The sequence below is a fragment of the Hermetia illucens genome, chromosome 6 (genome assembly GCF_905115235.1).
Source record: "Hermetia illucens chromosome 6, iHerIll2.2.curated.20191125, whole genome shotgun sequence".
In the NCBI taxonomy this organism is placed as follows: domain Eukaryota; kingdom Metazoa; phylum Arthropoda; class Insecta; order Diptera; family Stratiomyidae; genus Hermetia; species Hermetia illucens.
The window spans coordinates 4,730,377-4,751,909 of record NC_051854.1 but is presented as its reverse complement, the minus strand read 5'-3'; the positions used below and the strand labels follow the sequence as shown (position 1 = coordinate 4,751,909).

The 21,533-nt window shown below is 40.6% G+C and overlaps 2 protein-coding genes across 6 annotated transcripts in view; one reads left to right on the top strand and one right to left on the bottom strand.

The window, feature by feature from the left end:
* Nucleotides 1–18,495, bottom strand: part of LOC119660495 (uncharacterized protein ZK1073.1) — a 98,622-nt gene extending 80,127 nt beyond the window's left edge. The window contains exons 1-2 of one of the 5 annotated variants that reach the window (XM_038069086.1): nt 17,924–18,495; nt 6,988–7,304 (exon numbers count right to left, since the gene is read on the bottom strand). In XM_038069086.1, coding sequence (XP_037925014.1) covers nt 6,988–7,077 — 90 coding nt within the window. In that variant the 5' untranslated portion in view covers nt 7,078–7,304; nt 17,924–18,495. The remainder of the gene's footprint in view (nt 1–6,987; nt 7,305–17,923) is intronic. The other 4 variants (XM_038069085.1, XM_038069087.1, XM_038069089.1 and 1 more) reach the window with 4 other exon arrangements.
* LOC119660492 (katanin p60 ATPase-containing subunit A-like 1) overlaps nt 1–21,533 on the top strand; it is a 191,349-nt gene that overhangs the window by 89,289 nt on the left and 80,527 nt on the right. Inside the window, exon 3 of the mRNA XM_038069083.1 lies at nt 3,283–3,319. The gene's annotated coding sequence lies outside the window, so the exon portion shown is untranslated. The remainder of the gene's footprint in view (nt 1–3,282; nt 3,320–21,533) is intronic.

Sequence of the window (21,533 nt, the reverse complement as noted above, 5' to 3'; positions counted from 1 at the left end):
CAGAAATTTCCAACTTTTTCTTAGGAAATTTTAAGAAGCTTAGGAAGTTCTTTCCGACGATTTGGCAGCCTTTTTTGATGGAGCCATATTTTAATGTTCATGCTATAAAATTGACTGGGAAAATTAAGTAACCTTTGTTCCTATTATGCTATGTAAGGAGAGAGGGAAGAGTGCAAAGTGCGTTTTTATGTCTATTAAGAGTGGTCAGGAGGAAGCAGGGTAAATGACTGGTTTGTGTAGACGAATTCATTAAATTTTAGACATAATTTTCATTTTTGTAATTTATCTGCGTCCTTCAAGTTTCGTTGATGTAACTTTTATAAACTCGACATGTCCGAGAAGCAGAATCGATTATTGATTACCGAGCAAATGGGTTCATTGGATATTAAATGAGATTTTTATCATTTCGCAAAGACATCCTGTCACTTTCTTGAATGCTTCTATTTCTATAAATTCCGAAGTGGAGACAGAAAACTAGAGATTGTTGGAAAGATTTCGCAATAACTCTTAGATATCAGAATTATTAGAAAGCTTTTGAGTTTACATAGCATATTTTGTAAGGATATTCCCTACCTGTTTTAACAATGGTTGGTATTTTGGTGACATTCTTTTGCAAAGTAATTTTCCGAACGACAACTGAGTCCTTGTAGAATTTCTATTAGAATTTCCAGCGCGAGTTCAAGATTTGAAATATAATTTAATGCTTGTACACTTGGAGGCATGAGCCCTGCGTTCGAAGGAGGTGACCAATGGCATCGCCAACTTCATTTTCTTCTATATAAGGTGGCTTTGAGAAGCAGTAGCCTACGAGGGTCCTGCTCTACGGCGACATATCCTGCCCGAAAAATAATGAGAAGGCGTTTTTTGACTTGTGGAGCTCTTAAGGGAAATGTGTAATTTGGAGGGGGGGGGGGGCTTAAGGGACCTGGAAGACAAAGGCTCGAGAAGAGGTCAATTGACAGGAGATGGATTGGGTGCTGGGTGGAAAGGTCCCCACTACCAGTGTGTTAAGCCTATATAGTTCCGTGCAGTTAGATGCCGAATAAACGCATCCCGAGGAGGAAAACCCGGGTTTAAAGTCAGGGGGCCTTTCGAGTTGTACGGAAAAGAATAATCATCATTCCGGGGCGAGGAGGACCAAGAAGGCCAAACGCTGGGAAGCCAGGATGACCACGAAAACTTTATAGATACGTGCGTACGTCAACAGTCGTCTAGTCTAGTCAAGAGTCTGGAAAGCCTGGACGACCACGACTTGTCGCGGAATGAAGAGACGTCACAACGACCAGACGAAGAAGTAACAAATGAAATCTTCACCCAAGACGGCAAGATAGAGATCCGGGGTGAGAAGACGCGCTTGAAAGCTCACTACAACGGGAAGATAAACGTCCTCGAAACGAAAGCAGTTCAGAAGACTCGAAAGAGTTGACATAGAGCACCGAGGAAGACATGGACGAGGGAGAGGAAGTAGTCGAAAAGTTAGCTTTGTGGACGATGCCGAAATCAAATAAGTTATTCGAGAATGGAAACCCCGCAGTGAAAAGTTAGAACACGGAACCTGGTGAAACGTCCGGCACGAGGGAATGGAATATAATTGGTTCCAGAGTAATACTGAAGAACAAGATGGACGCCGATAAAAAACATCGACCGAAGGAAGGCGTGCATAGTAGCGAGAGGATTTTCGCAAAGGTATCTTTTCCACCACAACGGCTGTGAGCACGAAGATACTCCTTCAATTGTCATACTGAAAACGGGCCCCTTTTTTGAAATCTTTATAATCATTTGTTTCTCCCAGTCTCTGGGAATGGTCTTGGATTCCTAAAATTTCCGTACGATTCAAAGGAAAACTTTGTCCCAAGCTTCTGTAGACTCTTGAGGCGAAGTGTTCTCTTTTATTGAAAGACTCGGAGGAGCGCAATTTACAATATTACTTGTCCTCGAGATTGCTATGCTAATCAGTGGCACATCGAATTGAAAAGTAGAAGGCAGAAATTACGAACAAAAAGAAAGAAATTTTGCTGAATTTCTTATTGGTACTAAACGTCACGCACCTGCAAGGATCAAACATAGTAAATGGGAGATTTTCATTAAAGTGGAACTATCTACGCCAAGTGTATGGCGCGAGACCTATCTACATAATATCCCTCCTATTTAGTGTACCACTATTCGAACATTCACGGGTATCATGGATTCTCCCTAGCTCTGGAGAAAACTGAAGTCGTTGTTCTGACTAAGGAGAGGGATCCCACACTCCCCCTTATTCACCTTATTCATTTAGTACACCATGGTTTTGTCGAAGCCGGTGGCCTGGGCATCATGATAGACACGAAGATGAGCTTCTTCGAGCAGATTCGCAAGACTGCAGCTTGAATGTTTGCGATTTGCTGGCTGAGGCACTACGTCGGAGGTCCCTTAGCCAACAGGCGTCACTTAGTGATGAATACGGTTCAGTCCGTCCTCCTTTACGGTTCCGAAAAATAAGGTGACTCCCTCAGTAAGGAAATTTATCGTAAACGCCTAGTGCAAGTATGAAGACGAGGGGGTCTGCGGGTTGCGTCCGCCTATCATACCGGCTTGTATAGATGGACCGCGCATCTCATAGAAGACTTGCGGCTGTGGTTCAATCGAAAGTACGGTGAGGTTGACTATTACCTAACCCAGCTGCTCAGCGGACACGGCTATTTTCAATCTTTTCTGCGCACAATCGGGAAATCACAGTCGCCCGACTGTATTTATTGCAAAGACGTGATGGATGTTGCATGCCACACCTTTTTCTTCTGCAGAAGGTGGGAATGCCATCACCTTTCGATGAACGGGTGTCTTGGGTCCTCGAACACCGTAATTGAGCTCATGCTGCAGAGTGAAGACACGTTACACTAAAAGCGAACTGCGAAGTAGTATAAGGAAACGTTTGAACTTTTCGGAATGTCCTGCGAAGAGTTAAAGAATATTGGAATAGTCATAGTTCAAACGCTTCGTCCATTTGGATGTTCAGAAAAAAACATGAAATACATTTCTTCGAAAAAAACAAATTAGTAAAATATTTTTCCCCCGACAGCGTTGAATTTCGCCCCCTTCCCCTCCCCTAGAATAAGGTTTTGTACCTTACACACTTATGTTACCAACATTTTATATAAAATTATTGTCAATTTATAAAAAAAATAAAGCAAAACAATGAATCGGATGCCCTAACAATGAAACTAATTGTCGCCTCTTCATTCTCTACTTTTTATCCAACTTTCTAAATGCCAACAAGTTATAATATGTGTCTTTATAATTTCACAGATGAAAACTTCCTCATTGAAGGTCAATATCAACAAATGTAAGTAAACAACATTTAATTATATTTCCTATGCCAACTTCTTCAAATTAATTTCATCTTAAGAACATCCCAAGACAAAGGAAAAAGACCAGCAACTCATGATTAGTCTACGTGACCTCATTTCCGAGGACTTTATATCGTCTTGCAGTCTTCCCTAGTCACTAAATAGATGGATACACTCAAAGCTAATTAAGGCTATACCATTATTCAGTATTTTACCAATGAAACGATACTACCAAAACAATCAACAACAATTAACCGATTTAGCTTGGAAAACAATTCCACTTCTGCTTTTTTTCTCGGCCCCAGTACGCCGGACTATCCAGCACGGCAAAGAGAAAAACAGACTCATATTGTCGCCGTAAATTTCCAACTCCATCCCCTCTCGCATTTATCTATTATCTTTCCGCAAGTATCTTAAATACAATTGCATTTCCTTTGGGCCTGCCGAACCCATGAGCATATGAATAGATGTATGATACCAGCAAAACACTGGGGGCTGGTCTATGCCAGCCTGGTTAAACTATATTCCCATTAAGCTAATTGTGGTGGATAATGATAATCAGTCATCGCTTTGATCACTCTTATTAAAATGAACTTCAATATGAACAGCCTTTCCTAGACTGCATTTTCTTCTTGGAAAATTAAGGCAACACCCATCAACGATTTGGAATGCACAAGTATCCATTTGTTAGTCTGTATTGCGAACTGCATCTGTGGGTATCTTTTTTTAGCCCAAAGATATTGAATAAATGAATCTATTTTTAGAGAAGTCTCTTCGGGAGAATGTGGGGCTCAGATGCACCAACTACTTAACTTTTGATGCACTTAAACTTATTGAAATGAATTCAAGACGAATGCTTTGCTGACTACAGAGTTGACATTGAAGACTACGCCAACGTTTAAGTAGTGAAGCTTTGAGTCTTGTGAAAAGATACAAAATTCAATTCAATTTGTGCAAAATTGAATAAAGGAAATTGAAATTACATGAATTCCGAGGAGACAATAACGCAGGTTCACCTACGAAGGGTTCCACTTTTGATGATTCAATATTTCATGGATGCTGCGATGTCGCCCGGAACAGTAGGCAATGTCTTGAATTTTTCCCAGAATTTCAAATAAAAATGGAAGTTTTTATCTTTTATTATTCAGCTCATCCTTGAACCCTCATCATACGAAATCATGGTATTGATATTCCATCGAATATTTTTAGCGCACCCATCTTCATTGCAGAAACTCTATGAAACCTTAAGTACCTTTAATTGCTAAAGACAACACTCAAGATTCTTTAAATCCTTAAGAACCTGCCAAACCATAATTTCCCTCATTTCTACTCTCAACTCAAAACGTGCCCTTCACGTTCAAGTATCCTTCTCGCGGCAAACACCTCGTTAGATTCTGAAATTAGGCATTAGAATGTGAGCATAATGTCGCGCCATAAAATTTATGAAATTCAGTAGAGCAAAAGATAATTAATTACCATCACAAGATGACATTAAGGATTACAGATAGTAACAGTATCAAGAGGAGAATCAAGGAAGTGTGATGAACTAATCTCAACTGAGGATAGTAGGAAGTGGAATCAGAGGTGCTTAGAGCACATTAAATAGCTTTTATTATCATGCAGAGACGATATGCCGCGTCCTTTGTTGCTCAAGTGTTGGTTTATACATGATAAGCTATTAAGGGATGTGAAGGAGTTTCCGTGAAATTTATGAGTCCTTAAATAATGTAAACGTGCGGCGAAGATAGAGTGAAAACTTACTACATATATATGAAGTGTGCCTAAGATAATATGAGGCTTAAGACAGGCATCAATCATAACATTTTGAATATTATTCAGCATTGTAAAAGTTGACTTAATCAGCTTTTAACACCTAGGTTTGGGGATTTAAACAAGAAATTTGATTCATAATACTTAGGACATCAGTGGGTGTTGGGAATAGTATAGTGGGGGGTGTGCGGCTCCCTGAGAAAGCCAGGCAACTGCATATGAAGTGCAGGGCCATCGCTTCCTCCTTCTCACATTGGCATAAGCATAGCACAATCCAGCACCCAATTTTTTTCATATGGTAGTTTAAGAAGAAGTGTCCCGTTAAAAGCCCTACTATGGTTTTCATGTCCCACTTCATAAGGGACTACAAAAATGTTGGCTCAGGTCTCTTTCACAAAAATTTTCGCCTGCCAATCTACAGGATTTCTAATATTGTTCCTCGTTATAGTGCTTCCACGTTAGCTTGGAGTCGAGATGTACTCGCAAATACCTGTTTGTTTCGGCTGGATTCCCGCCCCTGCTAAGGCGGGTAACGTGTAGCTTGCCGACGTGACGTTCCTAGTGAGCATAACTAGTCCAGTCTTCCCAGTGTTCATCATGAGTCCCTTGCGGAGGCACCAATTGTGGATTACATGCAGAGTTGCATTGAAGCGGTCACAAACTTACCGGTGATTGCTACGCCTAGATCGTCCGAAAATGTTTGTGCGAGGACTTTTGTGTCCAGAAACCATAGCAACCAGTCATAACAGAAAAGAGAAGCACTTGTGTTCCTAGGCTGAAATCTTACTGAGTCTCGCAGAATTGATAATACTTTCGATATTCTGGCAATGCTCCAGCCAGGACCGCTTTTTACGAGTGCTGATGACCGACTTATACTTCTTCAGGAGGGCATTGTATGGTTGCCAGTATGTATGCCTACATCAGACGTTGGAAACTTCACTGATTAGCTTTCTGAGACTGGGTAGGTCTTGAATCTACCATGATGACAATGTATTTTTGGCTCGTATGAATCTCTAAGGATGTTCTCGAATGTTTCCTGCAAAGCCCCTACTGGCCTCCTGAGATCTGTGAAACGTACCGAGAGCTTCCATACAAATTGATGCCTTAAACACTACTTCTCCTCATGGTCTACTATATCCCGATTAACTATATCATCAGGAGAGCCCTAAAAGGACCTGACAGTCGAGTGCCTAATTTCTATCAGCTAAAAACCACACAATCAACTACACTGTTCAATCTTGGAAGTTAACCTCATTGTGAAACATTAGATAAGGATAGAGTGGAACCTTTGGTCACTTGGTCATAATCCCGTATTAGCTTTAGGCTTTACGAATAAGATGGTATTAGCTCTTTTTCGGTTCAGATGCAGTACGCAAAGTACACGTATCTTTTAAGACTTTTTATCCTAATCTCACTTTTCGTTGGCAACTCATTACTTTTTTATATACATGACTGTTTGGTTTTTGGTCAGGACCGCGTGTTTTTTTTTCTAGGGTATCCAGAATAAGTCCTACTAAAATCAATTAACTGTAAAACAACCTTTCTGAAAGCCTCTTAGACAAGAAATTAACTACAGATTAACCAATTAACAATTGCCTTTAAGCAAGCTACATTTCTCACCGCTACTTTGTCCATATGACGCAAATATAAAAAGTATCTTATTCTATGGAGAAAATACAACAAATCTAATGACTGAAAATGAAAAGTACGTAAAGAAACAAGGATATAAAACAACAAAACACACACACTTTCTCAGGAACAAATTTTCTGAACTAAGTACGCATTATGTTTTCAACTGCTACAATGCCAAAATCCAAGCAATCCTTGCAGGGAGGGAATACAAGGTAAACCCATTCCTATTTCTTTTCACACGTTTTACTTGATCATCAGATACCTCGTATATCGTGTTCAAAACTCTCACCCTCTCAATCAAGCTTTCTGCACGTCGGGCAAAAGATGCTCGTCGTTGTTGTGCCGTTGCCATTTTTCCTTGGGATTTTCCTGGCTTTTTATGCCTGTTGAGGATTCGTTGGAAATAATTATCCGCTATTTATACACTTTTCACTTTTTCTTCACTTTGATCTGATTTATCAAACCACAGATAACATTTTTTTCACATTTAAACACTTTTCACTTTGGGGACGATTTTATTTGATAAGAAACAATTTTAATGCACTTTAATGAACTTTTTGGTGTCTGGGGTGATGAAACCTGAAAAAAAGATGAAATAATATTAAATTTAAGATTAAAGCAGAGGCAGTTAAAGATATAATAATGAAAAAGTTACAAATACTGAGATAGTTAATACATTACTTAGGTAGAGACATTGAGGTGGTACGGCCCTTAGGGGACATAATATAAAGCTCGTTATGAAACTCATTAAAACGATATGCGGCTTTTCCACAGAATTGAAATTTTAGATATTTTTTCCAACCAAATCATTTATAGAGGAAACGAAATAACTTTCTCGGTGACGAAAAATAAAATATCGCTCCCCAAAGGGTTTCCATAATGATGATCGCCATAGTAAAGCAAATGAAAAACGCTATTTTTGATAGAAAAAAATTGCAAGCGGCCCTCTTCATTATGCTACTATATATTGCTATGAAACCTGGAAAACAGTCTCAAAAAGTACAAACCAGAAAGTTTTCACGTTCTCCTGGAAAATTTCGATAAATGTTTACAAACTTCAGTACTCCAGCCCCGTCGTTCATTTCAACTAATCGTCATTGAATATTTCACCAAATAGCACAAATTATACCCATTGCATGCAAGAATCGTTCAGGAGTCGTAAAGAATATTAGGGGGAATTCGATAACAGTAATAACTAATATGGCAAGAACCAAAACATTTAAAAAATTCCGCACGAAATAGAAGTCAACCTAGCATAAAATAATTAAAGTATATGAATTCAGCCCTTTCTTGGTGACTGATGGTTGTGACCAATCATTTTCAAGTCTGGCTGAATTGAATAGATGTGGTGAGAGAGTAAACAGATATGATTAGCGTAGTTGAGGCGTTTGAGGTAAGATGTCATAGTCCATTGAATTACTCCAATTCCCCCGGAAAAGGTAACATGAAGAACGTCAGCGGTAAAAAGAAGGAATAATATCTGTGACGGAGTGCAGCCCTGGCGGACTCTGCTTCAAAATCCTCCGAGCTTTTACCTAGGTGAAGCACATTACATTTTGGGCCATTATATGTCGCTCTGATAACAGCTATTAGTTTCTCTAAAATGCCCCTCCTGCGTAGAACATGCCAGATGTATTCACTGTTCACACTATCGAAAGCTTTCTCGAAATCGATGAAGAGCAAATGCAGCGAAGATCTAAACTCAGCGCATCCGGAGCGGAGACCAACTTGCTTGCGAGATGGTCCTTGGATTCTCCCAGAATTATATTAGCCATTATCTTTGCACAGCGGCAAGGAGTCCGCAGATACCCCTCCAATTGTCACATTCAAAACGGGTACCATTCTTAACTAATCTTATCGATCATCCTCTTCTTCCACTTTCTGGGAATTTTTTCGGGCTCCCAAAATTTCCGTGCGAATGGAAGTTATAGATATGTTGTAACTGCAAGTGCAGCGATAATTAACTCTGCGGGGAAACGGTCAAATTCAGCGGCTTTAGTCCGTTTGAGTGAATTAATGGCCATTTCATTCACAAAAGAAGGGACCTTACCGGATTTGGTATGGTTAAGAACCGTGGTGAAGTGTTCTTTCCACTTCTTCAGTTGCTCGCCATCGGGGATGAGCAGACAACCGTTAACGTCCTTTGCAGAACAATGAAAAAATTTGCAACTATATGCAAGCTCTTTCGTGATGCGGTGAGAGGTGGAAAATCTTAGAAAGGTACATCCTATATCTACAGTGTTTCGGCCCACTAACATTCCGCAACATTCTTGCAAGTGTCGCAATAGTAATAACTGCTTTTTGATATGCATTTTTCAGCTACCCTCTGAAGCTTAGTTTCATGTCAATTATCACCCCCATGTGCTTGACAGCCGGCTTAGGCACGACCATTTGTCCACCGACTTCTACCTTCACGGTATTTTTCTTTTTATGGTGTGTTTTCAGACTGTTTTCGTTTTCTCATTCGCCAGAGTCAACTCGGACTTTTCCAACCAGGTCTTTACCACTTTCACCTTCTTCGTCGCGTAAACCTCCACATCCTTTGGGTGCACAAGCACTGCAGGACATTCCATAACAAAAGGCCCAGTTCTGAGTGGAGGTATCACCACTGTAACGATGTAGTCTTTGAGAACTTCATCGGTCCCGTACCAGAGAGTTCTATTTGAGAGTTAATTGCCGACTAGACCCGCTAAATAGTCAGGAACACTTATGTCAATGCGCCTTCAATTCGGCAATTTGAGAAGCAAACACCAATTTTTGCTTTTCCCACTGGACAGGATATATTTCTTCTTTTAGGTATGTCTCAAAGGTGTTGGCGAAGAGATCGGATCTGGTCTCCGTAGTCAACTTCAAAGCTCTGTTGGAGATACCATCCAAACCTGGGTTGATTTTGTCACCGATCCTGCCACATAGTTCGCGCAGCTCCACCTCGATAACCGAAGGTATTACGCACTCATTGACATGGATCGTGGTGAGGAAACAGAGTGACAATAATTTTCACAACTGTTTGAAGCAGTTCCTTTTACTTTTGTGAATCGTCTCTTTTAAGCGGCCCTCAGTTGTCTATGCGTCTCCTCTCGATCGTCACCTATGCCTCTTTGAAAGCCCTCTTGCCCGAAAATATGCGGCTCGCAAACTTACCATTTCGTTGTTCCACCAGTAGTTAGGTTACCTACTGGGGAGCAGTCGCCTTCTGGGCGAAGTATCGCATGCTTCCGTCTGGGGGCTCTTTCTATGGCCGTAACATTCAGAGTCAGACGAGAAAGATTATCAGTACGATCAAATCTTGGCTTGACCACCGACGATTGCTTTTTTCGCGAGCCGTTAACCCTGCTCTTTTATACGCGGCACCAGTCTGTGCATAAACGATAAAAATCGTAGAAAATCGCAGACAGCGTAGAGCTGCATATCGGCTAAGTGCTCTCCTAACACGCTCCGCCTATCGGACAGTATCGTATGAGGCAGCATGCTCAATTGGGGGGAAGATTTAAGTATATATTTTAGTCAACGAAACAAGCGTGCCTTAGCATGCAAACTGAGCGAATGAGGCCATTCCCGAACATAGGTATATGGACTACGCGAAATTCTTAAGCGGATACGAGGGGTACAGGAAATATTTCTATAGGTTCAGTTTGGATGACTCGCCCGATTATCCTACGTGTAAAGGTGCAGCAAGTGCACCGACTACTAAAAGAACCAGAAACTGAACGGAGGCATAGAAGCGAAGTTATTGCAATTAGTACTGTAGAAAGTAGTAGCTCTTTCTCCATGACAAGTTAACAACTAAAAAGCCCTGCGAGACAATACCAGAATAGTGGTCCTGCGGTCCTCGTAGAGGTTTTAGTCAGTAAGACTCCGGCATGTTTGTCTGCATTTTCAGATGTGTCTCCATGAAGGATTTCCTCAGCAAAAAAAGACAGGCGAACAGTAAACCGATTTTAATAAAACTTTGTTTCATACAAAACTTTAAAAAGGAATGATCGGCGAACGACAGACTCAATCCAAAACAACATAAAATGTAAACTAGAATCTAAAAACCATGACAAGAGAATTCTGTCTTAGGCTTATCAATGACAAAAGGTTTTTTGTAGTAGTCTACGATGGTGAGAGAGGGTGGTTTTGTCATCTCCATACCCTCGTGGCCAATCTGAAGAAATATTAAGTAAAACCGACGACGAAAACAAATGTAATAGGTTCTCAGTATTTCAAGAAAATTGGTTTACGATACATTCTCCGATATTATCTATTTTTGTTAAAGTTAAACAACTACAACTGCTGCAAACACGTCATTTAGGAAATCATAGAAATTTACATATTACCATTGTGCGAGTTGTCGCTTTGTCTTTTATTTAACAAAAACTCTAATAACACAATACAGTGCTCTACTAAATACAACATTTTCTCACGTACAACAAATTTAACATGTACTTTCTGTTCTGGGCGACAGTTTATTGCTCAGAAAAGAAAAATTGCCTTCTATAAATAGAGTAGACTCGTAAATGTAAAGCGGTTCAAGGAAAAGAAAATATCACACTGGCCACTTTATGTGATCAATACTTGTGGAGCTATTGAATGTGCAAAACAGATTACCAAGCGACTTCCATATGATTTCAAACCAAAAATCTAAATAGTCCTCCTACCATTGAAAATTGGCTTTATATCTATAGTTTTTCCAGAGTAAATGGGAGCGAAAGTCCTTAATTGGGATATTACAGACAGACAAGATAAAACGTATATGTTATAAAATATCCAGGGCAAACACTCTTTGTCCTTCTTCTGTTGAACCATACCCTAAAAATTTACCTGCTAAGCCTTCTGATACCTAACATCCAACGTACGAATCCAAAGGGATCCAGGAAGAGTTGATCCGCAATCGACCATTTCAAAAGCTTTGCTCTCTAACCAATAAACATATGAATTTTATTGTCTTTGTCTAAATACTGATACGAAACAAATCCTTGCAGGTTAAAATTAAAGGGAAGGTAGCAATCCGCCGAGCTTTCAGGGTAGGTTTCCCAAGGGAAATCACCACTCTGTAAACGGATTTTCGCTATGTTTGCTCTAGAAATCTATCTTCTCTCTAAAGACTATGAAAGTTGTTTGGACTTAGAGCCTACTTACGTTTTATTATCTACAAATGCTTGTCGATGCATGTATACTCTAAATAAAGCAAAACTATCTGGCACTGTAAATAAAAAAATGCTAAAAATACAGTTTGGATACTGACTCCATAATATAATTTTTCTCCAATCTGCTCCAAAAATACTAACCACAGTTTTTCTACTATTCCCATATAACCATTGTCCCACTAGACAAAAGGACTAAATGCTTACAGAAAGCATCCACTCCGTCCTTGTAATAAACTTTCTCTCCGAAATGCATTAACTTTTAACCTTGTAGCCATTGAATCTCTTTTGTCCTCAAGCCACTGGACTTCTTAGTCCTTTCTTTTATTTCCATAAGTCGACCCAATTTCTCCCTGCCTATACAACTTACATTTGTTGTTCACTCATCCATCTGTCAATAAATAATTCCCCACAAAAGGAAGAAAGTTATGTCCCAGATAAATGTTTCAACACAACAGTCATGTACACTTGTTGGGAAATAGATAACACGCGTAAAATGAAAATGAAAGTTTTCCACACGCATCATATGATTTCCATGATATATCAATAGATATATGTGTGTATATAGTACACCAACTTACCCGGAAAAAAGCTATAAAACTATGAAAATTACATCTAAAGTTGGAGGGAGAGAAGATATCCTTATTTTTGCTTTCTCCATCAAGAAAAAGATTTAATATCGTAGATGGGAAATGTCACTGTTTGATTTTTGTTTATTGTCGTGTCTGGCTGTGCATAGACATTTCGTTCGTTAATAGCTTGAAAAAGTCTAATTAATAAAGTTCTCATAAAATGTGTGGGACCTTCTCTCGTCAGACGGGTATCTTAAGTTCCTTGGCGATAAATTCGACAACAAGAAGCACAAAAAAAATGAAAACAATAATAAAAGCAAATCAGAAGAAGAAGCAGAAATAAATTTAATTTTTTTTTTGTTGGAATAATGCCAAGGACGGCATCTAGACTCATATCAGAATGAATTAAATTAGTGAGCGAGACGTGTTCAGCATTTCCTCATGTAGTATTGCTTGGAATGTATCTTTTCTATTCCTTGTTTGTATCTTGTTCAAACAATGCAGTTGTTGGAGTGATCTTTTTGTATATGTCAAATGTAGAATTGAATAGAATCAAAGCTCGATTCAGCTTATTGATTGATATCATCGGCAACATTACGCTCTTTCTACGGCGAGTCATGAATAATATAATGCGGTGATAGATGTGAATCAACTCGCGTTATATAATTATCGTCATGAAAGTGGACGATATATTTCCTGAATTTTAGTCGAAAATGGAGGTGACATTCTGTTTCTATATTCTGTATATAATTGATGTATCTAAATGCCCCTCTTATATTCATGTTACTATAAAATTCGTATGTAAATCTTTTATGCTTCAGCAAGTTACTAAAATTCAGTTCCACGTCTCCGTGATATAAAATTAATCAACTTAGACTTGAACACGGTTAGCAATTATTTAGTTTTTGAAGTTCCTTGTCAATATGTTTTACAAATTATCGAAACTGTGTAAACTTGGATAAAATTCTCTATCCATCGAACCCGCCAACTAAGCCCACTGTACGCCAGTTTGTGAAGATTATTCAGGAAATTGATCTGCTCTTTGATTACAAATTAATCCGATTTTCTTCTTCTGCACTCAGCCCAAAAAATGCCTGCTGTTACTCCAACATCAATCCGTTAGAAATCTAAAATCCTGAAAAAGAGAGTAGCACGAAAATTGCCGTCACTTCCACCTACGTTATCCTGAACTATAATGACCAAAATAAAAGCAAGGATCACTTGGATTACATGTCCTTTCCATCTCTTTAGCTCCTAGATGATGGGTATGGGCAGCTTAAAGGAATTCATACCTTGCCAAAGAAAATGCAAGAAAATTTACAGCTACAATGGTTGTTGCGCCATTTCGCTCTGTCAAAAGCTTGATCACTTCTCCAACGCAACATCTTCACCTTCATTACCGCGAGGCACAATTCATTGTCTTTTATAATTACCCAACACTCAGAACTATAGAGGGCGACAAGGTGATAAGTTAAACTTTTGCTCATCAGTATTTCCGCAGTTCTTGACAAACCCTGCTTAATTCACGGTTATTTGAACAATGTCGCGAACACGGTTGCCAATAATGCGTTCAAAAATCTTCATGATATAGGACAGTAACCGGTTCGGATGGTAATTTGCATATTCTGCTGGACAGGACTGTGGTGCTTTCTTACCAGTCAGATGATGTTTTACCTTCCTAAATAACTTGATTGAAGAACTCAGTGAACCACAGGGGTGGGTCTTAGCTCTTTGCTTACCAGAGCTCGGATGCGATGTCGTCAGGTCCTTTTGCTTTCCTCGATTTCATTCCGTTTATTGCATCCTCGACATCAGTGCCGTATGTGAGTGCCAATGACAAAATATTAAGGAATTTTATAGCTGATACCGTAAATGGGGAGCCTTTCGACTCTATTCAGACAAAGCAGCCAAACTTATGGTGGCCTTCGCACTTCAGAGAACAAAGGTGTGAGAACAGATAACAGCGGATGGAAAACAGAGGACGAGGTAAAGAGTGAAGAAGACACAGAATAGATCACAAAAGAAGGAAGGCTGAGCACAGAGAGCAGAGGACGCTTCGTGATTGGTTGACACCTTCCATCCCCCCTCCTCCCACACCGTCTTCTTCATAAATAGAAACAACTAGAGGATTTTAACTGGAAAATAGGATCTGTCAAATATTTGCAACAAGACAATTAAAAACTGAAAGGAAAAGGTCTCAAATCGATGAGGTCCATTTGTCACTATGCGCTACTGGTGGATATGCATCATAGATCCCACAACCTAACTTACACAACTACCGAGCGTAGTCTCTCTGAGGGTGTTAAGTATGATGTTCAGTACCACATCAACACTACTGGCTCTCCAATCTTCTCGAAGGTGAGTCCACCATAGAAGGCCTCCGTTGTGTGGAAAGAGTTTAAACATCTACTTAAGCAGGGTATATGGAGACCTTTCAGCAGCAGTTGGTCATCTCCACTCCATCTGGTCGGTAAGCCCAATGGCAAATGACGAAATGTGGAGATTATAGATGCCTGAATTTTCAAACAGTTCCAGACCGGCCCAATTCCATTCATCCAGGACTTTGCGCATTACTTAGGATCTCGCCAAGGTTTACCATCTGACCCCAGTACCTACCGAAGATATTCCAAAGACAACAATTTGGACATCTTTTGGACTCTTCAAGTTCACACAGATGACTTTCGGCCTGTGCAATGCGGCGCAAACCTTCCACTCTGGACTACGAAATTTGAACTTCTGTTTCGTCTTTGATGACATTCTGATCGTATCTTCCACATAGCCTGTCCACATTTCGAATGCATTTTCCAACATCTCCTTAACAATGGCCTAATTCTTAATTTTGAAAAGTGCAGATTTCTCCAGCAATAGGTAAAATTTCTAAGCCATACCATCACCTCTGACGGCATACAACCCGACCCAGATATGGTACAAGCGATCGCACGCTTTCCGTTGCCAAAGATGGCTAAAAACCCCAGAAGATTCTCGGGTATGGTAAACTTCTTTCATCGTTTCCTGGCTCAAGCCGTTCACTATCAGGCATAATGTCTTTTTGTTTGATCTTAAAACAGAAGAATCGTGGCAGGTTGGCTGGTTTTTAAAAGCCGCCCATACATTTGAAACAACTAGGCAACAACCCCCAACAAGATATACCCCAAGCAGTGTTTGTTGAGCGCTGCTTGTCATTAGATGGTGAACCAAAGCTGGCAACCGCTTTCCGTAAGGAAATGTTTCGCTTTTTGCACGATCTTGCTGTGTGCTGAGACACAGGGATTTATGTGTGCCATTCAAGAAGGAGTGGAACTGATAAAAAGCTCATAAGAGCGGCTGAAGAAAAACTAGTGCAGAATGTATTCAGCGCTTGAGACGGTTTTTTTCTTCTTCTCCAATGATGCGACAGGCCAAATCGGCTCCTGGCCTCCAGGATAGGCTTACGCCAGCCATCTCCATCCTTCGGTGGCGTTTTACAGTTGAAAAATGTCTGCTGCTTTTTACTGGCTTTGTCCACTGAATCCTCCCACCGTTTGCATGGCTTTTACACAGGGTGGCATCCTTCAGGTGTGCCTTTGAACACTCTGTTAGATATTCGCTTGTCGTTCATACATGACTGGCCCACAGCAATTTTCGTAGTTTTTTCATTATCAATTTTGCCAGGAATCTTGTCAAACCAAACGTGCTGTTTTTTGACAATACAGGCGCACTTGGCGCCAAACAGTAAAGAAAGAGCGCAGCAATCTCAGGAAATCGTGGGGGAGACTAAGCAAATTTCAGGTAATCGCGAGCGATAGCGCGTATGTGTTACTGATGCGCTATATTCCACCAAATGGTAACCATATATAGACTCTTCATTCCGAAAAAGGAGACAGGAACAGAACGAGGAAACATAGAAGGCCCTTGCGTACGAAGTCTAAAATCTGCGAACGCAACACAAAGATTTAGGAAAACAGCTTATAAAGCATGGTCATGAACACTTCCCCAGACCTAGTTCACGTGATTCGTATACCCAAGGATTTCTTCCCTTATCAAGTTTAAAGCCTGAATCTTGCCAATAAAATGGTTATCGAGAGACATTCTTCTTTCAGGAATGAAGATCCTGAGGTTTTGATGTGAGAGCCTGCCGTGTAAGTGAAACCCAAGTTCTCTTCTCGGACATGGATTGATTTAGGGATCCCAATCAGAGCCCTGGTATGGGTAAAACGGCGGTAAGGATTTATACTCCACATATTGAGCCACAACACACTCTACTCGTAATGTGGATGAGGCCACACCTATCATCAAGTTCACCAGAAGACAACCCCAAATAATGTTGCCAAAGGAACATCCTCCCAGAATTCTCCTGAAGCATACGCTTCCAGAGAGCCATTCTGGGTCTCTCCGGTGTGGCCTCCCTACAAGAGTCAACTTAGATGTAGACTGATCAAATCTGATCGACCTCCTTGTCTCCTTGAGTACTTGTCCTACGACTAACTAACAGGGATAAGGGAAAAAGGAAAGATAAAATCATACACACGCCTACTCTACAAATATGCGTTTCACATAATAGCAAATGAATTTTCCTCCAATTTTCTTATCGCTCCACTTTCTCTAAACTATAAGGCCTCTCATATTTACTCATCATTACCAACTGCAAACAATAGATCCAAAAGGACGCTCCCCAATGTCAACGATAACAATTAGTAAACAGTTTTTTCTGAGAATCAAAGAAGCCACCAACGAGATAAAGGAGATAAAATCATGCGACAATGGACAATATAAAGATATTAATTCGCGATTCCAAATAAAGTAAACAAATTCAAATCAGCCACACAAATATTGATAAAAGATATAAATTCTGTTATCTGATGAGTAATAGATACTTTTTCGTTGCGTTGATTTAGTTCGATTTGGTTTGTTTTATCAAACACTTGTGCGAGCGTACTATCTTTTGCATTTTCTCTATCTTTTTTTTTAGAAATTTTGATTCAATTAAGTGCGTCAATCATCATTTATTATTTTGGGATTTCGAAATCAATTTCATGAAGTCATCTCCCATATTTTGAGGCAAATCGAAACTTTTGATCCAATAATTGGCAAATATGATTGGATTAAGGCAACTTGGGAGCAAATGGAATATCTCAGAAATCAGAAACTTTGAACAATTAAACTATGCCTCCTTCCACTTTTGTTTACAGCCTACGAGCCTCGTAAATGTGATGGCACAGTCAAGGCAAGTCGACTGCATATCTGCATCTTTTTTGCATCTGCATCTGTATCTTTTCCACTCCGAAATATTTTTAGAAAGATTCTGTAGATTGCATCAACGATACGTGTCGCCAGTCCAACTCCTGCACTGGTCCATTGATGCCAAAATTAGCTTACACCGCGCTGATCAACACTTGTGGCATTCTAGACTCGTTCTCGTCTTATTTTTGCTTTATCTTTTCATTTTTCACTAAATCCGAACATTCTCGGTTTTCCATTTATTTTGATTTTTTATACAAACAAGATTAAAAACAGAATTCACCTCCGACCTTAGTGATATCAGGTCTAAATTCTGGTTCCCTCCGACTGTTTTCTTGAACAATTCACGAAAAGATTTCGAATGAAAACTTTGTGGCTTATCGACGTGCCCAACACTGTCCACTTTTCTTTTTTTCTTCTGAAAATTTTTTTGATATTTGTCACCACTTCACCCACTCACAACAGAAATTAGGTTATCGATTCAAAGGGGGTTGATCGAACGAATAAAACTGAAAATTATAATTTATTTACTAGACCGAGTTCGACTTTCTCCCGAGGATGTATCTGCAGACGATGCACAAACCTTCAAGTTTCCGGTAATACTAAAAAACTAGAAGGCAGCCAAGACCAAAGCTGTAACGGCTAAATACGCATTCGAAATGTATATAAAGATATAGCCGGCCAGCCATATGAGCTTGAATGGATTTGTGTATTAAAAACGCCAATGAGTGCAGTAGTACTAGTACTGAAAAAGTATCTATCGTTCCACGACTTAGTATGCTGCTTAATAAGTGGATTAGTACGACCGTAGTGACTGTGTGTTCGCGTTTATCACCTAAACATGTTTCCACGTCTTTTCTTCTTATGGTACTGCTGCACGTTTTACGCATTACATGCTAGTCGGATTGCATTCTCTTGGAGCTGGGAAGGAACCGGTGGCAGGTATACACTATGTACGAGGGAAATGTAACATGATAGCACCCCCAAGACATCCTGCCTCATTTCCTTACAAAACTTTCATGCTTACATATGAGGAACGCGGTAAAAACCATTATTATTTGGTGTGAGCCTACAAGCACATTCGTAAAGTGGAGCAGGGGTCGGCAATTAGTCGTATGCGAGCCATCTAATGACTTGGTCTATTATTAAGAAAATTGCTGTGGGTGAAGACGGAAAGGAGGAGGACGTTTTCACTTTGCGTGTGAGCGACACCCCATAAAATTGTCAGGAAAGTCTTTATTTCAATGAAAGTTCTCATCGATACGTATTGGTTCATATTCAGGGTTTAATGAATTATTTGCGTTAATTTCTTTACTTCACAGACTTAGATAGGTAACAGTGGCTGCTCCGAGCAGCCAAATGAACGATGCGATGCACCTATTTAATGTCACAAACTCCTAAGACTATTACTGTTGTGGAAACAGCAAGGTGACAACCAGCTCTCCCGCTCTGCAGCTAAAGATCTCCCTAAGATTCTTAAAGAATGGGTTACCTAGTGTCCTCCAGCTACAGCGGGACAATCACAAGTGCTTGAAGGTTTCTCCGTAGTTTTGGCAATGCGAATCGTAGGGTCTGACAGCAACGTCCTCTATAGGTCATTATTCTGTATAGACTGCCATATTCCTGTACACATTTACACGCATCGGACACAAGAGCTCTAGCGATTGGATCGTTTTGTTTCTATGACCAGAAACCCAGAGTAAGCTGAATTTGAGCGTGTCGCTGAGACTATTCAGGAAGTTCCTGCACTACCCCACCAGCATGAAGGATGTCACCACTGAGAACAAAGCATTAACGGCCGCTTGGTTGTCGGTGAGAATGGCTATGTTATGCTTGGGGCTTGAATCATGCCCTAGCCACCGACAGGCTTCCAGTACCACCGATACCTCCGGTTGAAATGCACTAGCGAAGACCGACTGCGCTGCGTGTATCCGAAAAGACTCCTACCTCGATTGCACAGACCATCTTTGAAGAGTCGGTGAAGGATAATGTGTCATAGCCTTGTTACACGCCGGTCCTCCACTCTGCTCTGGCTGGAAAGTCCACAGCAACAATTTTCGTGAAGATCGACTTGCGTGTGGCCTCATTCGTAGGGAATACCCAAAGTTCCCGTAGTACTTCGCCTAGGATGTTACTATGACCGTAGGGCTTCGTTGGAGAGGCGGAAAGAGGTACAGAAGTACATTGAGAACATCTGCCGGTAGCACCTGCACACCCAGTTCTTTGAATCCTATTAGGCTTTGTTCTATTGTATTTTTTGTTAATCGTTTTGGTTGGATTTATACTGAGTCCGTATCTTGCAGTCTACATGCACACCTTTTCCAGTGCTCCTTTCACTCATAATAGACGAAAAGATCCCTAATACCAGTATCACCAAATCGTCGTCATACGCTACCACTTTGATCCCGCTCCAGCCAATATGCATAGAATTTCGTCCATCATTATAAACCAGAGCACTCACAGCTCTACAACTTGGGTCCTTTGACTCTGTCTCCTTCTTTATTTTTAAACGTAAGCTAAGACATTTTCTTACTACTCTCTCTCAGGACAATATGTAACAAGGAATTTGTTTTCTGTATATTGTCTTAATTAAATAAATGAATAAATTTACTTGTGTGGGTATTCGTCAATCTCCTTTAACAGCTCGTTGGTGACATCAACTGGATCCAGGTCGTCGTCCGGTTTCGCGGAGCGGAATACTTTCCCCTTTAAGTTCCTGACTCCGAACCGCACTTTGTAGTACGCCTTTTCCAGTAAATCCAGACACTGGCCATTTATACGATGCAGAAAAGTTTGGCGGTTGCTCCTTCTTGACAACCACCCAGTCGTCTATGCGAATTTCGGGGTCTGAAGGCGCAGGGATTCGACGAGCTATTCCTTTTATCCATACGTATCTTCGGCAACCAGGAATCTCATCGTACGTTTTTCCAGTCGTTGCTGATCTTAGCGACTCACGAACCGAGAAAGCCCCTGAAGAATTAGTCCTCGCATGCTGTTGCTATAGTGTGGAACCCAAAGACCATCTGGGAGATATCGAAGCGAAGGACGAATCCAATGTGTTTGCCTTTGTCGTCCAGGGGATGATCGATAACCATTTCCGATAGCCTGATCTCAACACTGGTCCACACCTCCGGCAACACTTTGCCGCAAACAGAATTGCCATCCGCCAGCGCCACACATAAGTGACTCCTGGTATCGTCACTGATGGCAGATGCTGCTTAACACCCGAGGTCTTGCACCCTCTGCTCCGCTTGTGTTTTTCTTCGACCTAGTCCTGAAATCGATTGCATTTGAAAAAGGTGGGCTTCGCCTTCTGCTTGTCTTTCAAGCGTTTGTTGTTATATTCTTCAATAATCGCCTGGTATTTAGCAAGGTCCCTTTATCTCGCTAATCGATAGTACCGGCCTCCTTATCTTTCACAATTTTGTTCGGCCCTTGAGCATGACTCTAGTAGATCTCCGTTTCTTAGCCGGTTTCCGGTGGCCGACATTCTTGTTAGTATTTACTTTTGAGGGGCCCCCGACGTCGACTGTTTTGGATTGGGAGTACTATGGCTGGTATTCGCTACGCGCAGCTCGACGGCAGTGGGTTCCAAGCTGTAGGCCACTAGTTGCTCTGCTGCCCCGGTCTGAGAGGTCCCTGCGGTTGGTTTCAGCACACCACCTTTAGCACCCTCTTGAAAAAAAGCATAACCCAAAAAGATTCTATCGAAAGAAGAATAGAATTGATAACAAGTTTCCACTATCAATGATAATATTAGGTTCGCCGCTAGAATTGGTTGATTACCTCCGACCCTTTGTACACCTACACACCACTAGAATTGCATAACATAAACTTTGTACAGTGAAACATTGCACAATATATACTCTAAGTTATAGGAAAAACTATCTCAA